We start from the raw sequence: 24,337 nt of genomic DNA on the forward strand, positions 1-24,337 counted from the left end.
TTTCATCACTTAAAATATGTTGTGCCAATCCCTTCTGGCCTGCAAAGTTTCTGCTGAGAAGTCTTATGGGAGCTCCCTTGTAGGTAACTAACTGCTTTGCTCTTGCTGCTTTTAAGGTTCTCTCTTTGTACCTTTTGGCATTTTAGTTATGATGTATCTTGGTGTAGGGCTCTTTGCGTTCACCTTGTATAGGACTCTCTGTGCTTCCTAGGCTTGTATGTCTATTTCCTTTACCAAGTTAGGGAAGTTTTCATCATTTCTGCAAATAGGTATTCAATTCCTTGGTCTGTCTGTCTCTCTTCTTCTGGTAGCCCTATGATGCAAACATAGTAAGCTCGATGTTTTCCCAAAGCCCCTTAAACTATCAGGGGCAGCTTTGTCCCAGACAGAAGTGCTGGCTCCTTTGCTGAGCCCTCCCGGTACCCAGTGTGTAGATGCAGGTGGGCACTATATGTGAGTCTCCATCAATCTGGCTAATACCATTCACCCCACCCTGGTGATTCCCTGAGACCCTGTCCTACCCAACTTGTGGACCCACCCAAGCCGCTTCCAGTGGTTTCTTCATACAAACAGTCTGTCTTGGCTTATGCTGCAGACATTTCTAAAATCTCTCAAAGATTCACAAATCTCAAATGAGCAGCATCTGGCCTCGGTTGGCCCCATACTTATTGCTGAAAAGAGCCAAGCCCGGCAATGGCAGAAGCCAGCTTTGCTTCAAGGCTTGCCCGCTCCCAGGCACCTCCAAACCTGCAGGGGTGGTGGGCATCTGTGGATTGCTTTGTGGCTCATTTTAGGTAGCCCCAGGCAGGGCATTTGCTGAGACTGAACTTGGTCTGTGGTGGGGCCTCCTGGGAGGGGCTTCCAGGGTGGGGATGCCTGGTGGCCAGCTTTGGACCAAGGCAGATCACCACCCTGCTGCCTCCATGGACAACACACCCAAACAGCAGATTGGGTAGGTACCAGAGCCCCACCAAAGCAAACCCTACTCTGTAGGGTCAGCCCCTACACAACAGCTCCTCCACTGTAGTGATGGCCAGTCCTCATAACCAGTCAGCCCAAGGGTCAATCACTTCTATTGGTGTGCAAGCAGAAATCCAGGTTCAACTACAATAGGAGGGCACACACAATACAAGAGACACACCTGGAGCACTCGGCTCAGGTGACCACGGAGACTGTGTCACTGGACCCCACAGGACACCTACTACATAAGGCCACCCTACTAAGACTGGGAGGCATAGCAGATCTACCTAATACATAGAAACAAACACAGGGAGGCAGCCAAATGGGGAGACAAAGAAACATGTCCCAAATGAAAGAATACAGCTCCAGAAAAAGAACTAAACAAAATGGAGAAAAGCACTCTCACAGATGTAGAGTTCAAAACACTGGTTATAAGGATGCTCAATGATCTTAGCGAAAACTTCAAGAAAGAGGTAGGAAACATAAAAATGGAGACAGAAAACAGACAAACCAGTTTGAAATGAAGAATACAATAATTGAAATGAAGACTACATTAGAGAGAATCAACATAGATTTTATCAATGAGAGGACTGAATCAGTTATTTAGAAGAGAAGGTAGCAGAAAACACCTAAACAGAACAGGAAAAAAAAAAAATATGCCAGCCCTCACCCTGGAGCCAGACAACTAAGTTCCTCTCCGTATGTCCCTGGCATCTTTCAAGCTGCTGCTCCAGTGTTGAAGCTCAGAGCAAGTGAGTCTGTCAGCAATTAAGTCCATGTGCTGACCCTTTCAGAGGAGCACCTGGGACTCCAGCAGCCCTCTAGCTCACTCAGCCACAATCTCTGCTGGTTTTCACAGCCAGAAGTTGTGGGGATTTCTCCTCCCAGCACTGGAAGCCTGGGCTGGGGAACCTCGTTATGAGGCTGGGACCCTTTCTCCTCTAGGGGTCCCTCTGCAGTTGAGGTATCACTCCCGATTTTTCACTGCCACATGCAGGTGTGGGACTGGACAGGTCCGCATCTCCACCCCTCCTACCAGTCTTACAGTGGATTCTTCTGTATATCTTTGGTTATAGGAATTCTGTTCAGCTAGACTTCAGGTGATTCTTAGTGATGGTTGTTCTGTAGTTGAGTTGTAATTTTGATGATGCCATGACAAGATGCAAGCACAGCATTTATCTACTGTACCATTTTGACCAGAAAGCTTTCTTTTCCTAACTTTTAAAATTGGATGCTTATCTCACCAACTTTCGGCCTTTCTTTTTTTTTTTTTTCCATATATAATATAAGCCCAAAGACTATAAATTTCCCTGTCAGTATCATTTTAGCTCAATCCCACTAGTTTGGTACATAGTATTGACATTATTGTTCAGTCTTAAATATTTTCTAATCTCCATTACTAGTTATTCTTTAATCCATTAATAATATAGAAGTATGGTTTGTTAATCTCCAAATACACAGGTTTCCTAATTATTGATACCTTTGTGTTTTTTTATTTCTTACTTGCTTTATGAATAAAGAACATCATGTTTGATACTAATCACTTGAAATTTGGAGTATCTTGTGTTACGACACAGTATGTGGTCAGTTATCATAAATGTACTTTGTACACTATATGCTTGAAAAGAATGTATCCAGCAATTGTTGGGTGCAATATTCTATATATGTGCACGGCATTTAATAACACTTTGAACTGGGTAGTTTAAGTCTTCCTTATTTTGATCTTTTAATCTGCTTCATCGGTTAATTACTTAAGGGTGGGTTAAAAACACTGACTCTAATGGTAAAAATAATGAATTCTTCCATGTAGTTCTGCCAATTTTTTTAGCTCTAAAAATGGTTTCTTTGTCTTAACGTCTACAACAGCTTCCTTATGGTTAGTATTTGGCTAGTGTGTCTTTTTTCCTTTCAATGTATCTTTAACTTTATGTTGCAGATGTCTCTTGTAAATCCCATATACCAAGATTCTTTTATGCTGTCTGAGAAGCTTAAGTGGAGCATTTATTATCATTACAGATATATGTGATTTTATTCCAACCATCTTACCTTACGCTTTCTACATGTACTATCATTTCTATTTCTTTGCTTTCCTTTCTTGCCTTGTTTTCAATGACTTTTTTTCTCATACTATTTTTTGCCTCTACTCATTTAAAAGTTGTGCTTTTATTTATATTTATCTTATTTGTTTATGGTATTTACTTCTAATCTTTATATTATTACCCTAGGAATTATAATATGCTTAGATTTTTAATTTATCTAAGTCTTATGTCAATCTCTATGTTTATCTTCTTTCTAAATAATAGAAGGATCCTGAGATGCCTTAAGTCCAGTCACCACCCTCTTCACCTACACATTACTGTTCTCATGTATTTCAGTTCTTTCCTATTTTGTTTTTAACTCATCATTATTTTTTTACAGTCCATGTTTGTTTAGATTTACCCCCACATTTGTCACTATATTTGTTATTCATTCTTGCATCTCAGATATTCCATTAGGAATCTACTTTTGCCTGAAATGCATCATTTAAAAATTTCCTTCAGTGTAGTTTTTTAGGTGGCAAACTCAATTTTTGTGTTAAAAAATTCACCTTATTCTCTCTTCCTTGAATATTACTGATGCATACTAAAAGTAATTTTCTAGGTTGAGATATTTCCTCTCAGCACATCTTCTGGCTAACAGAAGCTAATAAGAAGTCAAGCTATCACTCCAACTTCATTTCTTTAACTGCAATGGGATTATTTTTTCATTAGCTATATTTTTAATGCTTTACTGAAATATAATTTACATGCCATACAATTCATCTACTTAAAGCAGACAGTTGATGGTTTTTAGAATATTCACAAGTTGTGCAACCATCTTCACAATAAAATTTTAGAACATTTTCATCATCTCAAAATGAAACCTTGTAACCAATAGACGTTACTTTCTATTCCCCAGCCTCTGCATCCAGACCTAGTCAACCAGTAATCTACCTTCTGTCTGTATGGATTAGCATATACTGGGCATTTTATATAAACGGAATCACACAATATATGTACTTTGTGACCAGCTTCTTTCACATAGTACAATGTTTCAAGGTTCATCTATGTTGTAGCATGTACTAGTACTTCATTCCTTTTCATTGTTGAATGACACCCCACTCTATGAATATACCACATTTTGTCTACTCATCAGCTGATGGACACTTAGGTTGTTTCTATGTTTTTGGTTATTATGAAGAACGTTAGTAAGAAAATTTATGTACAAGTCTATGTGGACATATGTTTTCATTTTTCTTCGGTGTACACACAGGTGTGGAATTGCTAGGCCATATGGTAACTACTATATGATTAGTATTTTGAGGAATTTCTAAATCATTTGCCAAAGTGTACCATTTTACATTCCCATCAAAATAAATGAGGGTTCTACTATCTTCATATTCTTAACCAGCACTTTTTATTATCTGTCCTTTTTAATTATAGCAATTCCAGTGGGTATGAAGTGGCATCTCATTGTTGTTTTAACTTGTATCTGTCTAATAACTAATGATGTTAAGCATATTTTCATATACCTATTAGTCATCCATATATCCTCTTTGGACAAACAGTCTAACTTCTTTGTAAGACTTTTTCTTTGTCTCTGAGATTTTGTGGCATTACTTTGATGTAAACAAATAGGTTTCTTTTTATTTATCCTATGAGGGATACTTTGAGCCTTCTGAATTTGTAAATTGGTATCTGTCATCAGTTTTAGAAAAATTTTCAGCTTTCATCTCTTCAAATATGGCTTCTGAATAATGACTCTGTCCCTACTCCATCTTTCCCTCTGGATCTCTGATTATACTTACGCTAGACTTTCTTATTCTATCTTCTATGTATCTTAACTTGTCTTTCATGTATTTCATCTTTTTATCTTTAACTTCTTCTGCTCTTTTTTCTAGTTTAGTAAGTCTCTCCTCTTCTATGACCACTCTATTTATTCACTGAGCTTTGAAATTTGCATTTTGATATTTTCCCATTTCTAGAAATTTTATTTGGCTCTCTTTAAATTTGCTTTATAATCTCTTGCCTTTTATGTGTATGTTCAATCCCTTCTGTTATTTATTAAAACATATTAAACATACTTATATCATAGTGTTTTCTTAGAATTCCGACTTCTGAAGTTCTTGCCATCTGGTTCTGTTGTTTGTTGTTCCATTGGCTATCACTTATGGTGGTTTGTTTTCTTAAAGGTTTTGTGATTTTTAAAATTTTTTATTGTGTAATCATGTTTTCTTTTCTTTTTTTTTTTTTAACTTTATCTAAAGAAATATTTTGAAACCTAAGTTAACACATGGCTTTCCAGAGCATTTGCCTCTGCCAATACCTGGGGCTCTGCCTATTGAGGACCCCTTTAAACTATATTGTCTATGTGAAGTTTTTGTATCACCTCATACTGCACACCTATGCAAGAGCCAGCTGTGATTATAGATTCTCAAAGCTGGCTTTTTTATCTTCCACTGGCTCAAAGTTTTAAGGCAGGTAATTTGTCCTGGAGTCCCTAGTCTTGATGGGAAAAGAGTAGAGTGGGGAGGGTAATTTTTAGTGTACCCTTACACTTAAGAGTGAAGCTGTCTGGGATCCTAGCTTTATGTGGTAATGGTAGCAGAATTCCTATTTGATTCCCCATCTTGAGCAGGCCCAGGCTTCTGTCTTTTTTTTAAATGTCCTTGTGATATGAAAACCAAAGCTCAACATCACCATTCTAGCAAATGCTAACAAGAAGATACAATTAGTGTTCTATTTATCCCTCTCACTCCCTACTTTGTCTTAGCTTTGACCCTTGAGAATCTTTCAAATTTGACAGTTCATAAATACATTTTTAAATGTATATTTCTAAAATATATTTCATCCAGCATTTGTTGTTTTCAGCAAATAAACTGGCATAAACAAGAACCAAGCTACAGACAGCAAATAACTGCTTAGCATGAACAGAGTGGGGTGCTTAAAGAGAAGTGAAGCCCCCATTTCTAGAAGTGTTCAGGTTGCACAATTTACTACAAAGGTTTATGTGGAGGGAACTGCCATTTACTGGCAGAAGTCAGACTACATCAGGGGACAAATAATTTTCATCTTTCTTGCCAAATCTAAAGGTTTGGTAGTGGCTGGCCAGAAGGCAGTCTTGAGAAGGATTCTGAGTATGCTTCAAAGTTCACTGGAAGAGACTCATGACTGATTATTAACATTCTCTGGGTATCTGTGAGCAGGTGGCAGAACAGCTCAGGTATGTGCAATCCATGAAATACATTACTGTTATAATTTAATGATTCGTGAGTCTGATCGGTTTTACCCGGGACAAAAGTAAGAAGCATTTTCTCTCTCTCTCTCTCTTTCTTTCTCTCTCTCTCTCTCTCTGTCTCTCTCTCTCTCTCTCTCTCTCTCTCTCTCTCAACACGAACAAATTCTAAATTTTTTATAAAAGGGGAAATCAGTATTAGGATTACCTAAAATTATGAAAGAAATTAAATCTGTGATGATTCGCATTATTCTCGGGGAACATGGCCCCAAATCACATGCAGTTGTACATGACAGCATAGTATTTAGTTGGTTTCACACATGAAACTGATTTATCTGAAATTAAAGTTAAAAAATTTTTCAACTCTACATGCCTAAGCAAAGATGATGCTTATAGTGAAAAGACTGATTTGTGTTCATTTCTACAAACACCAGAGTAAAAATCTAGTGTGGGGGTGGGATATTGAGAGAGGAATTTGAATGAAATTAACTTGATCAATGAAATGGTATTTAATAGAAAGGAAGGAGATGGCAGGTTCTAGACACACCTACTTTACTTAATAAAAATAGATTGATAATGATAAAACTATTTCAGTCTATAAATATTAAATAAGGAGTTGCTTTAAATAGCTTTCAGACTATCACTGCCATGAGGTAAATTTTAAATAAATATTTTATGCAGACAATAACAGAAAAAGGCTTTTCTAAAGGGAATATAGTTACAGGGTAAAAAATCATATTCGTCCATAAAAATATGCCTTTGGCTTCTTTTATAGCCATAAACTCAATAAAAATGGAAAGTGATGCAATCGAACATACATGAGAACTGAGGCTGGGGGAAGGTCTGTCTCGGCGATGGCAAGAAGAAAAGCCAATCGGAATTACATCACATGCTTTATATGCAATCCATGTGGACATCAGGCACACTTCATCTCGTCTGAAAGTTCTTCTACCACTTATGTCTGTGACACAACCAACACCCTCAAAAAACTACTCTGCCAAATAAAACAGCTTCTTTTTCACTGTAGATATGGCCCTCATGTCTAGAAAATGATATGCTTATTATCATGCAGTTTGGGTTATAAGGATTGTAATCCGTCAGAGGTTCGTAAAAAAATGTGTTACAAATTCAGAATAAAGGGGGCGATCTAAGACAGCAGAGTGGCATCTTTGGCAAACTATGAAAACACCGCGAGTGGCTTATATAGAAGTACTGGGATTAGTAGATGAAAAATGTGTTAGGCTGGGAACAAAGGCTCGTGGGGAACAGGAGAGGCTATCATTCTTTTCCTACCAGAAAAACAATTATTTATATGTTACATTCCATTTTTAAAGGCTTAACAGTGCTCCTGAAGGTAACTCATGCTTTTCTTGGCCTCTTAGTTCTGCTCTCACAATCTGATTCCTTTAAGCCTTCTGAGTGGGGGTAGAAATTGCAATTTCAAACAGGGGAGAGTTGCACAGCACAGGAGATCTCCCAGAGTCTCAGTTCTCAGGAGCAGCATGCATGTGCCAAAGTCCTTATAAGATGCAGGAATTTCCACCATGGCCGACTATGTCTAGTATCCCTGCCTTTACACAAGCTGAGATTCTGAGCTCTGCTTTTACGTTTTTGCAACTCACCTTCCAGCTTTCCAAAAATGTGACATCATGGTTTTTCTATGACATCATATGTATAAAAGCAATTTAGGTCTTCACTGCTACCTAATTTAATCACAGAGCTTTCCAGAGGCCCTACCAGTCCCAGCCATCTGCTCAGCATCAAAATGGAGGTGCACCCCCTTTTAGATGGCTGTTAAAAATACTTCCTTCCCCTCCAACCTACATGCTTTATTCATCTTAACAATTAATGCAAACAGCATTTCCTTTTCATACCACAATATTGTTACATTGTTTCTATGTCAAATTTTCACTGAAAAATTTTACATTATCTATTTCAAGAAACTTCTATATCTAAAAATGAGTTTGTATATAAGAACTATTATTAGCTGCCTTTATTAACAATTTGGAGCAAATCATTACACATTGCCATTGAGATTGATTTGAGATTATGCCCCATTAATGAAGTGGAATGAAATGCTGAGTCAATTTGATCACTAATGGATCATAAAAATAAATTTCAGCTAAATAATATTTCAAGAATATAAGCAAATGAGAACATGGACATGGGAATAATTTTAGGGGCTTTCTTCATGATTAGGTTGAATTTTTTTATCTTTTATCTTTTATCTTTTTATTTTAAAAATAGTAAACTTCTGAATAATCATGATAAAATATGCTTTAGATTTCTAAAGAAATACAAAAGAAATACTCAGATCAAAGAGCATCTCCTAACCTACCCTTTGTAAACAGTGATCATCCTGAGGGTGCCGCTTCAAAGGCCCCTGGTAAAACAGAAGCTCCCTGGCCACGTTTAAAAGCTTTCTACATATTCATTACAAACAGCAATAAGAAGTAACAATATTTAGCTGGAATTTTAGACTTGGTTTTCAAGAGTTCGATTCCCCTCCTTATGCAGCATTTCATAAGAATTTCTGAAATGTTCTACCACGACTCTTTGAGTCTCTATAAGCCATTAAAACAACAGTTTGCGAAGTCAACTGTGCCAGCCCCAAATCTAGCATTTTCTGCTAGCTGGGATCCAAAGTCATTTTATGATTTCCATTTCTGTCACTGCCTGAGTAAACCAAATGAGTTTAGCAATTACTTTTCCATTTCCCAAGTAAGTTTCAGAGCCTCTAAGGTTTTTGCAATTTAAATCTAATATTTCTTTTCTTTTTTTGGAAAACGTGTTATTTCACATAGACTTGAGTTCTTCCTACTTCCTTATCTGTTGGTGGAAACGTATTTTCACTTATCCTTCTAGGTTTGCTCTGGCATCGATCTGGGTTTGCATTCTTAACCAGGCCTGTCATTGCTGTTTTGTCAATCTGATCATTTAGACAAGAAACACTAACTCGAAACCTACACAACCTGCATTGCTCCAGCCAGAAGTTAACTCACATCAAATCTTCAGGGTAGTTTTTTTAGTATATTTCTTACTTTCCCAACTAAGTTCTCAGTATGAGGGAGTGGTAGTACTTAACATGCACTACTTTTAGTGCCCCTCAGTTGCTAGCTCAGCAACATGTGCTAGAAACCAGTCTATGAGGACTGTAATACTCAAACTCCACCAATGACAGCTTTATCCATACAACACTGCATGAATGAAAGATTTCAAGATAAACAGACCCCAAAGGTCACACTAACCAATTGTTTTGTCAACATATGTGACCCCCTACTGCAAAAATTAACTCCTCAGATATCTGTGAGGATTTTGACAAGCAATATATTCATATAAACTTTGTAGAAAATAGTCCACAATGGACCATGAAATATGCTAGTGATCCAATTTTAGAGGATAGCAATCCATGCCTCTAAAATTTAATAAGTTTCATGATAAATGATTTCCCCGATTGGAATCAGTTCACACAGCCTAAGGGATCCCACAATGCACAAAACACAAGCACTCAGGACTAAATGCTTAGCAATAGCTATGTCTTAGCAGACCTGCTCGACCACTCGTAGGCTTAAATAAGGAATCAAGGTTCCCTCTCAAAGTAGAAGTAGGAAAAATAAGTAACTGAAGTAATGGTATGAGCAAGTATGAGCAAATAAATGTTAGGGTTCAATCCAATAAGAACATTCTTTCAATGGAGAAAATATAAAAAAACTACTTACTAGTACTTTTTAGCTGATTTTTATCATTCTATATGGGATATTTACATGACATTATAAGAACTCATTTTTAGAAATCTATTTTTCTCCATTAGTCAAAATAAATACAACATTATTACTATTATTATTAATTATATTTGGTTTTACTTCTTCAATAATAATGGGTATAATTAGCAGCTCTGTGAGAATTCATAAACAAAAACCTCATTTAAACGGGAGTCAGGAGGCTAGAAGAAAAAACTCTAATGCACATGTCACTCAACTGATCCCAACAGGAAGAGACATACCTTGCATCTCTTACAGGAAGCGATGCTACTCTACTACTGTAGCAGGAAGAAGAAAAAAATTTCTCCTAGCCCAGTAACAGCTCAGCCAATGAGAGCCTGCCATAACTCAGCCAATGAAAAGTCACTATATTTCAAACTTCCAGTTTCCTCCAATGGATTCTATTTACAACAGCCCCTCCCAAGTCTATAGAATTCCTATCTTTTGTTTCTCTGTACTTTTACGCATGGCTATCCATTAGACCACATGTCCCAAATTGTAATTCTTTGTTGTTCCTGAATAAACCCATTTCGCTGGAGAAGTATCTGGTTGTGTATTTGTTAAAGGTCAACAGCTATTGTTTTGAGCCAGGCACTTTAACTACATTATTTCATTTAATCCTTTTAATAACCCTCTATGATGGGTAGTGTTGCCCTCATTTTATATAAGAGGAAAGTGTGGTTGAGTGACCTAAGTCACTCCCTAAGGCCAGGCACCCAGCAAGGGCAGGGAAGAGATTTGCCAGAGTTCGCTTTAGTCTTTGGCCTGCACTCTTCCCACCATGCTCCTCTACTCTCCTCAAACATTCTTCTGACCTGACTATTTTTGGAACCCTTCAAAGTAACTAGCCATTAAAAGTTAAAACTAACTCGAGGATTGATGGTCTCTCAAACAACCACGGGCCAATAAAGGTCATGACTTACTTGCTGAAGACCATATAAATGTTTTATTTACCTGGACAGAGTCCATGGTGAGGGGTGAAGTTTACAGATCCATAGCAGTTTCAGTTGTAGAAGAGGCTTGAACTCTCTCCCACCATTCAATGACAGGGTAGGGAGGAAAACTTTAAGCCAAAATAATAATTTCCCCCAAACTTCGCGAGTTCGCTCATATTGTGCCTCTGGTCTTCATTCCCAGAGGCTCTGCCTATCGTCTGCAGGCCACCCTACTACTGTGCTTGCTATACCTCAGCTCAACTCTCTGAGAGGGAAAGACTGCAAAAATGAAACGAGAAGGCAGGGCTGAGCAGGAATACCCATTCTGCTTTTTGTGGCAGTCCCTGATAACAAGGGGTAAGAGTCAAATCAACGGATATTCTCCTTCTCATATCTCCACTCCTTGATCCAAATTTAGACAAAATCTCAACATCACCTTACAGATGGAAAGTTGGCAGAAGTAAGCACAGTTTTTGTTATTTCCCCTGGAGAAACACACATATATATACACACACATACATACATGGTGAAGTAGATACTAGATATTATTTCCTCTCTATAATTTGAAAATTTTCTGCAAAGAGTATGCATTTACTTCATAACTGATAAAAATCATAACCATCGTTTAAACATTTTTCTCCCTACTCTCACTGTTTTCTCACAGAAGTCTGCATTACTCATCACTCTGCTGCCTTTATAAGGCAAGAAACAAGAGTAAAACCTAAAACAAGAACAGGAATATTTAAGAGCAAGTGGTAGAAAAAAAAAATTTTTAATTGGTGTGGTTATTATTTTCAGAAGCAAAATGAGTTAGAGAGAGGAATAGATAAAAGCACCTCAAAGTCTCAAAAGACCTATTTGGGTTTATAAATTTAATAATTATGTACATGTAAAAATAATAGATATACAGGTGCATGGTCCATTTGCAGCCCAGTTTAATTTTGAAAAAAAATGTAAGCCAAATTCTTTAACACTGGCAATAATGAAACAAATTAATGAAAGGGGTACTAAAATAATACTTTCAATAGAAACATATAGCAATAATAATAATAATAATCACTGTCAAAAACAATGCCTTACATTTACTGAATATTTTCTAGAGATTAGGCAAGTTGATTTAAATGCACAATCTCTTGGAATCGCCAAAGAACCCAATGATATAGCTACTTTTCTTTTTTCTTATCCTTATTTCATGGATGAAGAAACCAAGGCTTAGAGAGGTTGAATATTGAGTGTATGCAAATAGCAGCAGTAGGACTCAAAATCACTTCTGTCTTAAACACTATGCTAAAACCAAAATGTCCTCATACCATTGAAATCAGTTCAATTGTCTTCTAAGGGCCACACCTTTTGACACAATCACCTTCTAGAGGTGGGCCAAAAATTTGGCAATGACAGAAACTTTAAAAAATCGCACACTTATAAAAACTCTGGAAATTTGCAAGACATAGGACTATTAAAAATAAATGTTAATTCCCAAGACAGAACAACACCAAAGAAACTCATTAGAAAATATTGAATACCTTTATACATAGAAATTCTAGCACAGGTTTTCCCTGATTTTTTTATCTTGAATCTATGCTTCTGAACTGAAAATCTTTGCATTCCTCTTTATTATCCATATATTTCATGATATCACATAAAGTCAATTATGTGGGTATTTGGGAAAAGTATGTATGTAAGCCATAACTTTCCAGTCACACTAAGAGTATAAAAGTTTATAACTCTGGACCATACCTTCGTTTTCATGAACTTGGAGTGACTTTTGTAAACCTCTATTTGTTTGATCTCTTCTTCACGGTCCTCAGTGTTCAGCACACCATTGGCTTTTAACATCTGGATCTCATCCTCCAGGTCCCTTATGTTTCGCTCCAATGAAGCAATTTTTGTGTCCTGTTGGTAAAAAAAAAAAAAAAAAAAAAAGGCAAAACAAAAAGGAGAGTGGGAAGAAGGGGAGAGGGGCGGGGGGGGGAGAGAGAGAGAGAGAGAGAGAGAGAGAAAGAGAGAGAAGGAAGGAAGGAAGGAAGGAGAAAGAAAGAAAGAAAGAAAGAAAGAAAGAAAGAAAGAAAGAAAGAAAGAAAGAAAGAAAGAAAGAAAGAAAGAAAGAAAGAAAGAAAATTATTTTTCAGTATCATCAAAACAGAATTTCAGAAAGCAATTTTGGTAGTAATACGTTCATTATGGTGTAGACATAGCCCTGAATTCAGAACAATTTTTTTTTTTCATTTCTGAGGATCAGTTGTGAGATTATTTTTAAGCTCCCAATAAAGATCATGTCTCAATACAACATAGAGAGTCCTCTAGATATGTTTGTCTAATATCTGGGAATCAAATAACCAAAACAACAGTGATAAAAGTGATCTAAGCTCTTAGAAAATAAAACACCATTTAAGTGGACAAGTTTGTAATTGAAAATATATAAGTGTATATTCTTGAGTCTACTCGTAAACACAAAAAACGTTTGTTCACGTGTATATTCTGTGGCTGGTTTTATAAGGCATGCTTGGAATTTGACTGTGAGAGGAAAGGAAATTAAAATCTACTAATGGGAAAAAGGATTCTCATCTAAAATACAGACACAAGTGAAATTAAATAACTGAAAGTCGACTTCGTATGACTGATACACTAAATATTAAAAATTTATAGCAACTGGAAATAATATATCACAATGTCAGGATTTATCTGGCAAACAGTCAGCTCCCCGCGTGACAAAAACCATTACTACCTTGCAAGGCATTTCTAACCTATTGGTTTACAGAGTCAAAAAACTAGAATGTGGGACTAATACAGACTCTACACACAAGATAGAGCATAAGAAACGATGCATTAGGAAGTAGAGAAGAGAGAGCTCTTACAGGGTAAAAAAAACTACTCCCCAAGTTGACTATTAGGCTCAAATCAGTCTTTGGAATGAAATATGTGGCAAGTTTCGCTTTAAGTTTTTGCACTGTCAACATCTACCTGACATTTTATTGTACAGACTCAAGGAGCTTATATTACACTTATAACTGTTAATTCAAAATAAGCCACCAACTAATTTTGTTAAACAATTCATTTTTTAATCTAAAAAGCTAAGAGTTTCAAAAGTAAAGAAAATTAATAGGCCATTCAATTTATAACTAACTTGTTAAAAAAATAAATAAATAAAGCTTAGCAACAAATGTGTCTGTCCTGACTTTGTGACTATTTTCTATTTTACTTTTTCTACATTACATGCTGGAGGACATGTCTCATGTGGCAATACAATAATTACCATTAACATTATCATCGTTAGCAGGAAAACGAGGAGCAGCAACAGCTACTTGCTGAGCTCCACTGGGTGCCAAGACCCAAGTGCTCTAAGTGCTGGAAACACTTTATTAATTCTCAGACAAACCCCAAGAAGATGAAATAAAGAGACTGTAAAATTTGCAAGATTATTATGGAATGTTACATTCTATGGTATTCCATTTTCCTTTAAAAATAATACTTACTGCATTTTTTTTCTAGTTTTGAAAATAAGACACTTTAAACTCATAGGAAATGGAGAAAATCCCCTCTAATTCCACCGTCCAGAGATAACCACCATTAATGTTTTTATGTATAGCCTGCCAGTCTTTTTCTATTTTAGATGCAATTTCTGGGAATCTTGCATCCTTCCAGTTTGAGTGAGGGAAGTGTTACGGACTGGATGTTTGGGTGCCTCCAAAATTCCCATGTAGAAGCCCTAACCCCTAATATGACGGTGTTTGGAAATGAGGCCTTTAGGAGGTAACCAAGGTTAGAGGGAGTCATTAGAATGGGGTCCTTATGATGGGATGAGTGCCCTCAGTAGCAGAGACACTAGAAAGCTTGTTCTCTCTCTCTCTCTCTCTCTCTCTCTCTCTCTCTCTCTCTCTCTCTCTCTCTCTCTCTCTCTTTCTCTCTCTCTCTCTCTCTCTCTCTCCCCCCCCCGCCCCCATGTGAGAACATAGTGAGACAGTGGCCATCTGCCAGCCAGAAAAAGAACTCTCACCAGAACCCGATCATGCTGGCATGGCAGCCTGATTTTGGACTTTGAGCCTCTAGAACTTTGAAAAAATAAATTTCTGTTTTCGAAGCCACCCAGTCTGTGGTAATTTTGTTATGACAGCCCAAGCTGACAAATGTAGAGTCATATTCCATGACTCATGTGTTCTGAGCTATGAGAACTCTGCAGATAAAAAGAGCAGCAGTAACAAAAAGGCTGGAAAGAGAAGTTCTACAAGTTCCTAAGAGCTTTCCTAAGTAAAGGAGAGTCATTTTAAATCACCATTATTATCTGACTATAAAACTGAGACATGCTCATTATAAAAAAAAAAAAAGAAGAGAAGCTATTTAGATAAGATAGTTTTGATTGTCCACAATCCCATCACCCAAATATACCCATTGCTAACATTTTTATTTATACCTGTGAAAGCTTTAAGACTATATTTAGAATACAGGAGAAGATAGATATCAATATGATGTAGATTTCCTCTCGTTATTGAGATACAAGTTGGCTACTGATGAGATTTACAAATATCTAAGTACAATATTTATAAGAGTTTACTGGAAGTTAAGTATGAAAGGAAGGGCCAACATCTCTGCTTTTCCTACATAAAAACCTCTGGAATCTCAGACACATGTCTAAGGTAACCACATTTGCATGTATATGTATGTATGTATGCATGCATGCATAAATGTGTGTGTGTGTGTGTGTGTGTGTGTGTGTGTGTGTGTGTGTACACTGCCTTACATTTTGTAGTCCTCACATCTTATACCTTACTTTTTGGTTAGCACTTGGTAGAATTTCAGGTCTCAGCTATGTAAGCAAGGGGAGCTTTCCCCACAGTCAACTCTGGATGCTTTAGTTAGCGACTGCCATCTTCTAAATGGGTTAGAAGGAGCTTCATACTGGAATGTAAAATATCACATACTGCTAAAGAAAGATCAGAACTGAGTTAAGATAGAAAGTTTCTTAACATAGAAAACCCTCTTGCCCTATAAACATCTGAGTTAAAATTTCACCAAGTGGTGAAACACATTTTGAAAATAGTATTTTTACCTTTTACTAATTTTCTTAATTTAACCAACAGCTTTCCTTTTCCTCACAATCTTTTTTTTTACTTTAGCCATAGTTGTCCCAAAATAGAAGAAGGAAGAGGATGAAGATGAAGAGGAAAGAAAAGAGAAATGGGTGTTGTGGAAGTCACTTTAATAAAGGTTTATTTTTCTGCCCTTATTAATACTTCTGTTCTTACATAAGAAGTCAATAAAAGGGTAACAGAACTCATACTTGAAATCATGAGCATAGAGAAAAGGAGATAGGAGAATATCATTAAGATCTAGAGAAAGGAACAGATACAAAATACATAGATATATTAGGGGATGTACTGATTGTGCCCAAGAAATTCAAAATGCTGAACCAGAGCAAGACAAGAGGAGACATAAGCATGAAAAATAAAAGCAAATTAAACAACTGCTATGATCACAGCTTCTCAACTGCCTCAGTTTCAGGAATACAGGGAGAACTTCTTTTTTTCTCTCTTTTAAAAACCTCTAAAACTAGATAAATGACCAAAAACTTATTTATATTTAAAGAGGACTAAGGAAGGAAACTAGTTCACAAATCCTGATATGGCTCAATGTGGTATATGGGTGCTGCTTTTCAGAATAGATACTAAATGCACACGCTCAGTAACTCTAAACACTGATCTAGAATAAAGAGAAAAAAATTAAATGAAGACATAGGCTGCAGCAACTTGAAAAGTAAAGTTTTAGAAGGTAAAGGAACACTTTACTCCTGATTACCAGAGATTTCTTCATCTGAACATCTTTAAATATTATTTATTAATGATATTTTTAATCTATGTAGTGATTTTCCAATACTCATCTTGATTATGCTTCACAAATAAGCAAAAGCTCTCGAAACATAATTGTGGGCCTTCTTAGAGATGGGGAAAATGAAATACAACACAGAACAGCTTTCCCCCAAAGTCCACAGAATCCAAACGCTCTGTAAAAAGGGGGTTTCAGGGTCAAGTAAATTTGAGAAATGCTTATTGGGGATTCCCAATGCCTATTAGCATCAATGGTCCTGGGAAGTCCTACAGCGAGTACTCTGCTTAACGCGATTTTTCTTAATATTATTCCCCTGGAAGTCAATTCTTGGGGGGAAAAAATAGGACTTTAATTATCATGTTAAGCTCCGGGTTTTATATGAAAGCGAAGAATCAAAACAATAATTTGGATTCTTCAAGGGAAAACTTGCCCTGACTACACCCAATTTAAAATAATCGGGGGCTTAAATATCCAAATCACTTTGTCAGCTTCTGTTACTCCAAAGTGGTTTACTGAGAGCCTGCTCTGAACTCGGCGCAGGGAGAGCACATTAAGACTCCTATGATCCTGGAACTCCTCATTTCATGTCTCACGTGACATTTTTCAAATACTCTTGAGATAGGACAACCATGAAACTGTGCTTTTATACTACATTTTGGTTGAAGACTGTAAGACTGTTGGGGGAAAGTCTCAGGAGGAAAAATAAATAAATGAAATGTGTTTGCTTCATTCCCCATTAGTTAGAAAAAATATATCTGAATTGAATATCTCTTTCAAATTATTTATTCCCAAATATTCATAAAATACTTGTAAAAGTTCTATACATATATTGCAGATCATAACTCCTACTTAAAGATTGATCCCCAAGACTATTTTACACTTATTATCCAAAAGATGCAAAAATAGGTATTTGATAGGAAACTAATAAATAAACTACTGGAATTGATCTCTTAGTAGCAAACTACCCAATGGGCCCACCCTGCGAAGTCGTCAACCAGCCACGACTATTAGTAACACCAGTCCATGAGTGCAAGGACTCCAGCAATGAGAAGAAAAGTCAGGTGGGAACACTGAAATAAGTTTATCTCTGTTTTATCTTTTTTTCAAAAATAATCTCTGGATTTTTCTACGACATGTCTGCTACAGTTGATAGTAAACACAGACATGGGGAGTTCTCTCCTTCATTCAACATATATACTGAGCATCTGTTGGGTACCAGTCACTTTGCCAGGTTGTGTGAGATACCGGGCAGATCTCAACAAGATTCATGGGCATTCTTCTCTCTCTCACATGGAGGACAGTCTAGATCCTTGTTCCTCAAAATGTTGTCCACAGACCAGCACCAGTGACATAGCCTGAGAGATTTTTAGAAATGCAGAATCTCAGGCCCCCACCCAGAACTACTGAATATGAATGGGCATTTTCACAGGTGAAGTGGGCATTCTAAATGATTGCAGGTGTCCAGCAGATCTAAGGGGCAAGACTGACCAGTGCAGAAGAGACCAGGACAACTTCACTGCCCAAGTATATTGAGAAAAATATGAACCTACTCTCAACAGCTACCCAACTTGGCGTATGTGTACAGCAACCCTGGGAGTAAACTTTCGGCAGCATCACTGCCAGCCAGGATGCCATTATTACCCTTTCTATGTTTGTCAAACATGATATTCCCCTTAAACAGCAAGAACCAGATTTCAATTCTTCTCTAGGAACTGTGAACACTGAAATGGAGAGTGGGTGGAACACCAAAAAAGCAATATCATTTAGTCACAAAAAGTAACAATTATGTTCTTGCTGAGTGTCACAATGTGCTTTCCTTTCAAATACAGTAAGAATTACTGGTTTCATTTTAATATCAGGCCAAAAAAGAAAACACCAACAGTTTTTACAAAGCATGAAACTCACCGTGATCACATATCGGTCTAACGGCCGTTGATCAACAAACTTAGGGCCAATTTGGTTTAAAGAAGAAGACGTGATCTAATGTTCAGGAAACATCCCTACATAATTATATTACACTTTATTTAGAATAAAATTCTAGACTATTATTACTGGATACCACAGGGGCTCTTGAAGCCTTAACTTTTATAAATCATCTCGTTGTCGTTGCAAACATAACTGAGCAGCCCTTGCTCTTAGGCTTTCTGAGTAATGCCCTGCCTTTGGAAGGATTTACTGTGTGGGATTAACCACGGTTATGTGAGCCCAAGTTAAGCACACCAGAAAAAGTTGACTTGGGCGTAAGCCACGTTAGGATGAAAAACAAAAAATCAAAACCTCGTCTTCTTGGGCCTTATCAACCTATATAAAGATGATGACCGAAATTAGAAGATGACAGGGGACATGCTAGTTTTTGGTGGTGGTGCTTTTGTGCTGGTCTGTTTGTTCAGATGGTACCTAATTCTTTCTAGCAAAATGTACAAAAGCACAGAATCAGGTTGGACTAGTTCAAATTAAAAGCAATTAGGGTGCTTTGATGTTTCTTTTCATGGTTTCATTCTCCTCCTTCTGACTCATGATTCACGAAGCCCAGGCCTGGAAGCGTCCTTCTGTCGTGCTGTCTGTGCACAGTACAAATGACCCATGGGCAGAAGACGTGTCTCTAGAGGTTTGTGCTGGACACTATGTGAGCTCTGAGGTTTTGCTGTCCACATACAAATTTCTTGTTGTTGTTGACAGACTCAGGTCTAACAAAAAGAGCTAAAGATAAAACAATCCAGCTGACCCTTAGAGAGTCACAAACCTGCATGCAAATCCTTGCTCAGGCTTTTACAATTTGGGCAAGAGACTATGCCTCTCTGAGATAGGGCCATGCTCACGAGCACGTTAAGAAAATTACAAGTGATAGTAATGCATGCCAAGCCCCTATTATGGAACCTCCCCTGAAGAGTCAAGTTTGTCGTTATTATCATAAGCCCCTTTGCCAGCTCTGTGAGGTATGCATGTAGAAAAGAGTAGCTTCTATTTTTAGTCCATACTGTTTAACTTGGTGAGCATATCCCTAACCTTGGTAATCCTATAACCCAAGGTTGTTAGGAGAATTAAATGAGTGACATGTAAACCTTCCAGAAAAATAGTTAAGACACAGTAGAGGCTCTATAAAGATTACCTTCCTTCCTATTCCTGGAGGTAGCATATATCTGTTACTCTTCAGTCAATCTGCTCAGCTTTCTTTTCCTTTTAGGAACTACATCTCCCCAGTTCCCTGTAAGTTTAATGGATTTTTGATGTGTGACTGTGCCCTATGGCAAGTTCCATGGATCCTCTGGATACAATAACTGATTCAGGAATGAACTCATGATGCCATCAGGCCAGTTTTAAGGGACTGATATAAATACAGGGGCCTCTCCCTTTCTGAGTTTGTGTCTCTCCTTTTCTGAGTTTAGGAATGATAAAAAGTACAGGCCTGTGGCTGGTTGTGACCTTCTTTGAATCTATGTATTAAGAATCTGCCTAAATGATTGGGCCCTTATAATATAATTTGAATAGCCAGATACAGCTATATGTGAATCATCCACTTTCCAGAATACCAAAATACAACAGCTGAGTTTTGGTCATTCGTAACCACAACAGTATAATACACAAATGATAATGTGAAAGATAAAACCAAAATATAATTAGATGTAAATCTACAGAGAGAGAATTCAAACATGGGTAAAGCCACCATAGCACAGTCAAGAATCTCTAGAAAGCACAGGCGCCTATTATAAGGTTTGGAGATGGATAAGAATAAGATTATAACAAAGAGGAAATTCTTTCCATCCAGAATTAATCATACACGCAAAGTCAAGAACACTCGGCCTGGTGTCCAGCACATAATATTTAATAATATGAGTTGAAAGAAGAAGAGAGTAAGTATGGCGTGTGTATCAATGAGGAGCACGAAGACAAAGCTGATTATAAAGTATGATCACTTGTAGTTGCAGAGGAGTTGGAAACGAAAGGAAAGTCAGGCTGAATGATAACCAGGCTTCAGAGTCAAGCCAGGAGTTTGTACGTGGGTCTGACGGGGAGTCATTTATAACTGATAAAAAGAGAAAGAAGGCAATAAAATGGCCTTTGGGAAGTTAATAATAAAAACAGAAGCCAAAATGGAAGTTGAGACAATAGAGATGACGGATCATCAGTCTAGTGGTGAAAGAAATCTCAGACATGGTTGAGAATCATGGATAGAGAAGGCACTGGAGGAATTGCCAAAAGAAAGACGGGTTAAAAAATAATGGAAGTCATGAAAAAGTCACAGAAAATAAGAGAGTGAAGCTTCAAAACGGAAGAGGAGTCAAAGAAAGGTTTGGAGACACTAAAGGCTAAAAAAATTAGGATGCCGTTGGTGACATGAGGGCAGTTTCAATGGAGTTATGTTATCATAATTGAAAACTGAACCCCAGTGTTTTAAATCCCATAGAGTGGGAGGTGATGGCTGAGTTTTTCAACAATCAGGGCAAACACCAACTAGAACATACACCACCTGGAGCCCTGGAACCTGGTCAGGGAAGCCCCTGCAGAGCCAGGGGTTAACTCTTTAGTTGCTGGATTTGGGGATCCCAGGGTAAGGACTTCAGTGTGTGTGTGTGTGTGTGGGGCGGGGGGTGCTCTGAGGTTTGGGGTAACCAGAGAAGTACTTCAATGTTTTAACAACCAATGTAGATGTACCTGTGCCTCTCAGCTGAATATCAGCCCTACATAAAAAAGCTGCTTCAATTAATCCTGAGGGCTTTCTACATCCCTAGTGCATGCAAGGGAGCACTGGCTAATCCAAAATAATGTCCATGTGCCCATGACATACACTAATCCAGAGGCTCTCTAGTGCCCGTCTGTGGACTAGGTGTATCAGAATCATCTAGGGAGTGAGTAAAAACTATTGACTTGGCCTCTCCCAAAAATATTCCATTTCAGGAGGGGCGGGTATGATACAAAAATCTGTATTTATTTGTAAGTTCCTCAGGTTGGGAAAAAGAGCACATCAAAAGATTTCTTTTTTATACATTCAAGGTGTGACCAAAAATTACAGTGAATACGTTTAAAAAATTATTGCAGCAAAAGACACATGCCATTAATCCCACTCAAAATACTCCCCCTCACTTCAAACACACTTATCCCATCATTCTTGCCACTTTCTAAAGCAGTTCTGGAAGTCCTCTTTCGTGAGTGTCTTTAGTTGTGCTGTTGTGGCTGCCTCGATGTCCTGAATCATTTTGACTTTGAGGAAGAGCCAGAAGTCACACGGTGCCAGATCCCGTAAATAAAGTGGATGAGGACACAGCGTAATGTTTTTATTTGACAGAAACTGCTGTACCAGAAGTGATGTGTGACGTGGAGCGTTGTCATGATGGAGGATGAAACCATTTGCCCATTTCTCAGGCTGTTTTCTACGTACATCATTTCTTAAACACTCATAAAGACTCTCACGAAAGAGGACTTCCAGAACTGCTTCAGAAAGTGGCAAGAAAGATGGCAGTATTTTGAGGGGGATCAATGGCAATGTGTCTTTTACTGTAATGAATTTTTTTATTTAAACATTCACCATATTTTTTTTAATCACTTTGTATGTTTTCTTCCTGTTAAAAATATAAATACATTTACATTATCTGAATACAGAACACAATAGCATGGGACAGAAGCAAACAATGTTTCTTCATTCCAGTGTTTAAAATGCAGTTCATAGCAACAGCTAATGTATTTTGATTATTCATGCAAATATTATGCCAGAAAAATGTCATTTAATCTTTGCCCTAAGCCTATGAATTAAATGCTTATTTCACCCATTTTAAGGTCAGGAAACCTACAGAAGGTCAATAACTTGCCTAAGATTTTCCCTTTGTTGAAATAATTTTCTGGGCCCAAGATGGAGCTGCTTCTGCCCAGGGTCCCACGTGAGCAAATCAAAATTTGCATAATGGTCAAGTCCCTTGAAATGCTCCTCTTGACCAGAAACATGCGGTATATCTAGTAAGTCGCTCTCCGAGCACCAAGCCAACGCTGGGCTCTCTGCTTACTTCCTTGTTCCTTCTCACCCCAAGCAAGGTTGATTATATGGCCCTGGCCAACACAATAGTTCCTATTTTTTTCCTCCTTCTTCTTTATTCTTCATCCTATAAAAGTTTCCTGCCTTTGGCCCCATTGTGCAGTTCTCCAAATGGAGACTGCCTGCTCCACGAAGCATTAAATCAAATGTGTTTGTATGCCCTAAGTTGTCTTCTTTAATCATTTCTTAACACCTTTAATAATCTGAAATGTTTCTCTCTACAAAGCTTTCCCTTGACTAGGACAGAGGAGGCCACCTTGCTGTCCCCACACCAACCTCAGGAGAAATGGGCAGCAGAGAAGGTGTGCACCGAGAAGCTGTGCTATTTGGGTGCTTTCTTCCCCACAGTACTTTTAGCCTTGACAGATCACAGAGCAAGGTCAAAAGAAAATAGGGAAAAGGTTGGGGCGAGAGGAAAGGGAGGAAGAAATTTCTGAAACTGCTTCCAGATGAGAGCGTAGTCTTCAGTGTGTGCAGCCGCGCTCCCTTCCTTAGCCTGGAGCAGACGTCCTCTTTCACATGCATATGAATACAAAGCGGGTTTGAATTCCCAGAGGTTCAATGAAATACTACTTTGCAATTTCAGGGCATCATAAAAAAGGACGGACATCTGACCACTATTCTCTTCCAGCGCTCTTTAGGAAAAGATTGGGTGAGGAAGCTCTCTTTGCTGGCCTTCTAGCAACCTGAACTTGCTCTTCCCATTCCTCTTAACCCACCTCCCTGAGGCCCCCAACAGCCCTGGTTTGGGGCCTCATTCTTCGGATTTCTAAAACATACCGCAAATCCTTCTATGTTCAACCAGTTTGTCTCACGGAAAAAACAACAGGCAGTGGAGGAATTCAGGCCACCCCAAGTCCCCAGCGTGGCCTGATGGATGTGGAAACTGGACCATGCCTTAGGGATGAGACATGTGACGGCCGGCACACTGTCATTACGGTAACTTGAAAGCGAAGTTCACAGGAGGCTGTGGTTGACTTCTCAACCCGGCTGGCGGGGGCGCACGCCAATAAGGAAATTGCAATCCCTAAATAAACAATAGGCTGGGAACCTGAGCACCAGCAAGGGAGAGGGCAGGGGCTGCTGGCCTGAGCAGCGCTGGCCAAGATGGAGCTAACAAAGCAGAGATTTAAACTTTGCAAGAACGTCATGTCAATTCAGACATCCCTGGTAGGCCCTTGGGGACTCCAAATTCCCAGTTGCCAAGCCTCTAGACTTGGTAGAATTTTGAAAGTAGGACACTTAGTCTAGTCCCTTTATTTGCCAAATGAGAAGAGTGAGGGCCAGAGGGGACAAGCGCCCAACAGCCAGAAAGCTTAGTCCCTAGGTCATTTATTACGCCACTGGCCCACTGAGAGTTGCTATTTTTTTACCCCCACTGGTTTCTCCTTTAAGATGCTTTTAACATCTTTCCACAAGCAAACTATGTGTGTATTCTGAGCTAATACTCTGCCTGAAGTACTTGTTAAATTCCTTCCCTTTGGTGGTGCTTGCCCAAGTGTACCAACTGTTTTTTACAGGTAAAACTCAATTTCCAGACTGAAAGGGAAGAGATGGAGAAGCAAAGGATTCCTTTAGTATCT

At 38.1% G+C, this 24,337-nt stretch overlaps 1 protein-coding gene across 17 annotated transcripts in view; it reads right to left on the minus strand.

The window, feature by feature from the left end:
* Positions 1 to 24,337, minus strand: part of ERC2 (ELKS/RAB6-interacting/CAST family member 2) — a 918,050-nt gene that overhangs the window by 602,107 nt on the left and 291,606 nt on the right. For all 17 annotated transcript variants that reach the window (XM_074313127.2, XM_074313130.2, XM_074313128.2 and 14 more), the window contains one exon: positions 12,647 to 12,802. In XM_074313127.2, the coding sequence (XP_074169228.2) occupies positions 12,647 to 12,802 (156 nt within the window). The remainder of the gene's footprint in view (positions 1 to 12,646; positions 12,803 to 24,337) is intronic.

This window comes from Rhinolophus sinicus, chromosome 5 (assembly GCF_057876585.1).
Source record: "Rhinolophus sinicus isolate RSI-liver-muscle chromosome 5, RSI-T2T, whole genome shotgun sequence".
NCBI classification, from domain to species: Eukaryota; Metazoa; Chordata; class Mammalia; order Chiroptera; family Rhinolophidae; genus Rhinolophus; species Rhinolophus sinicus.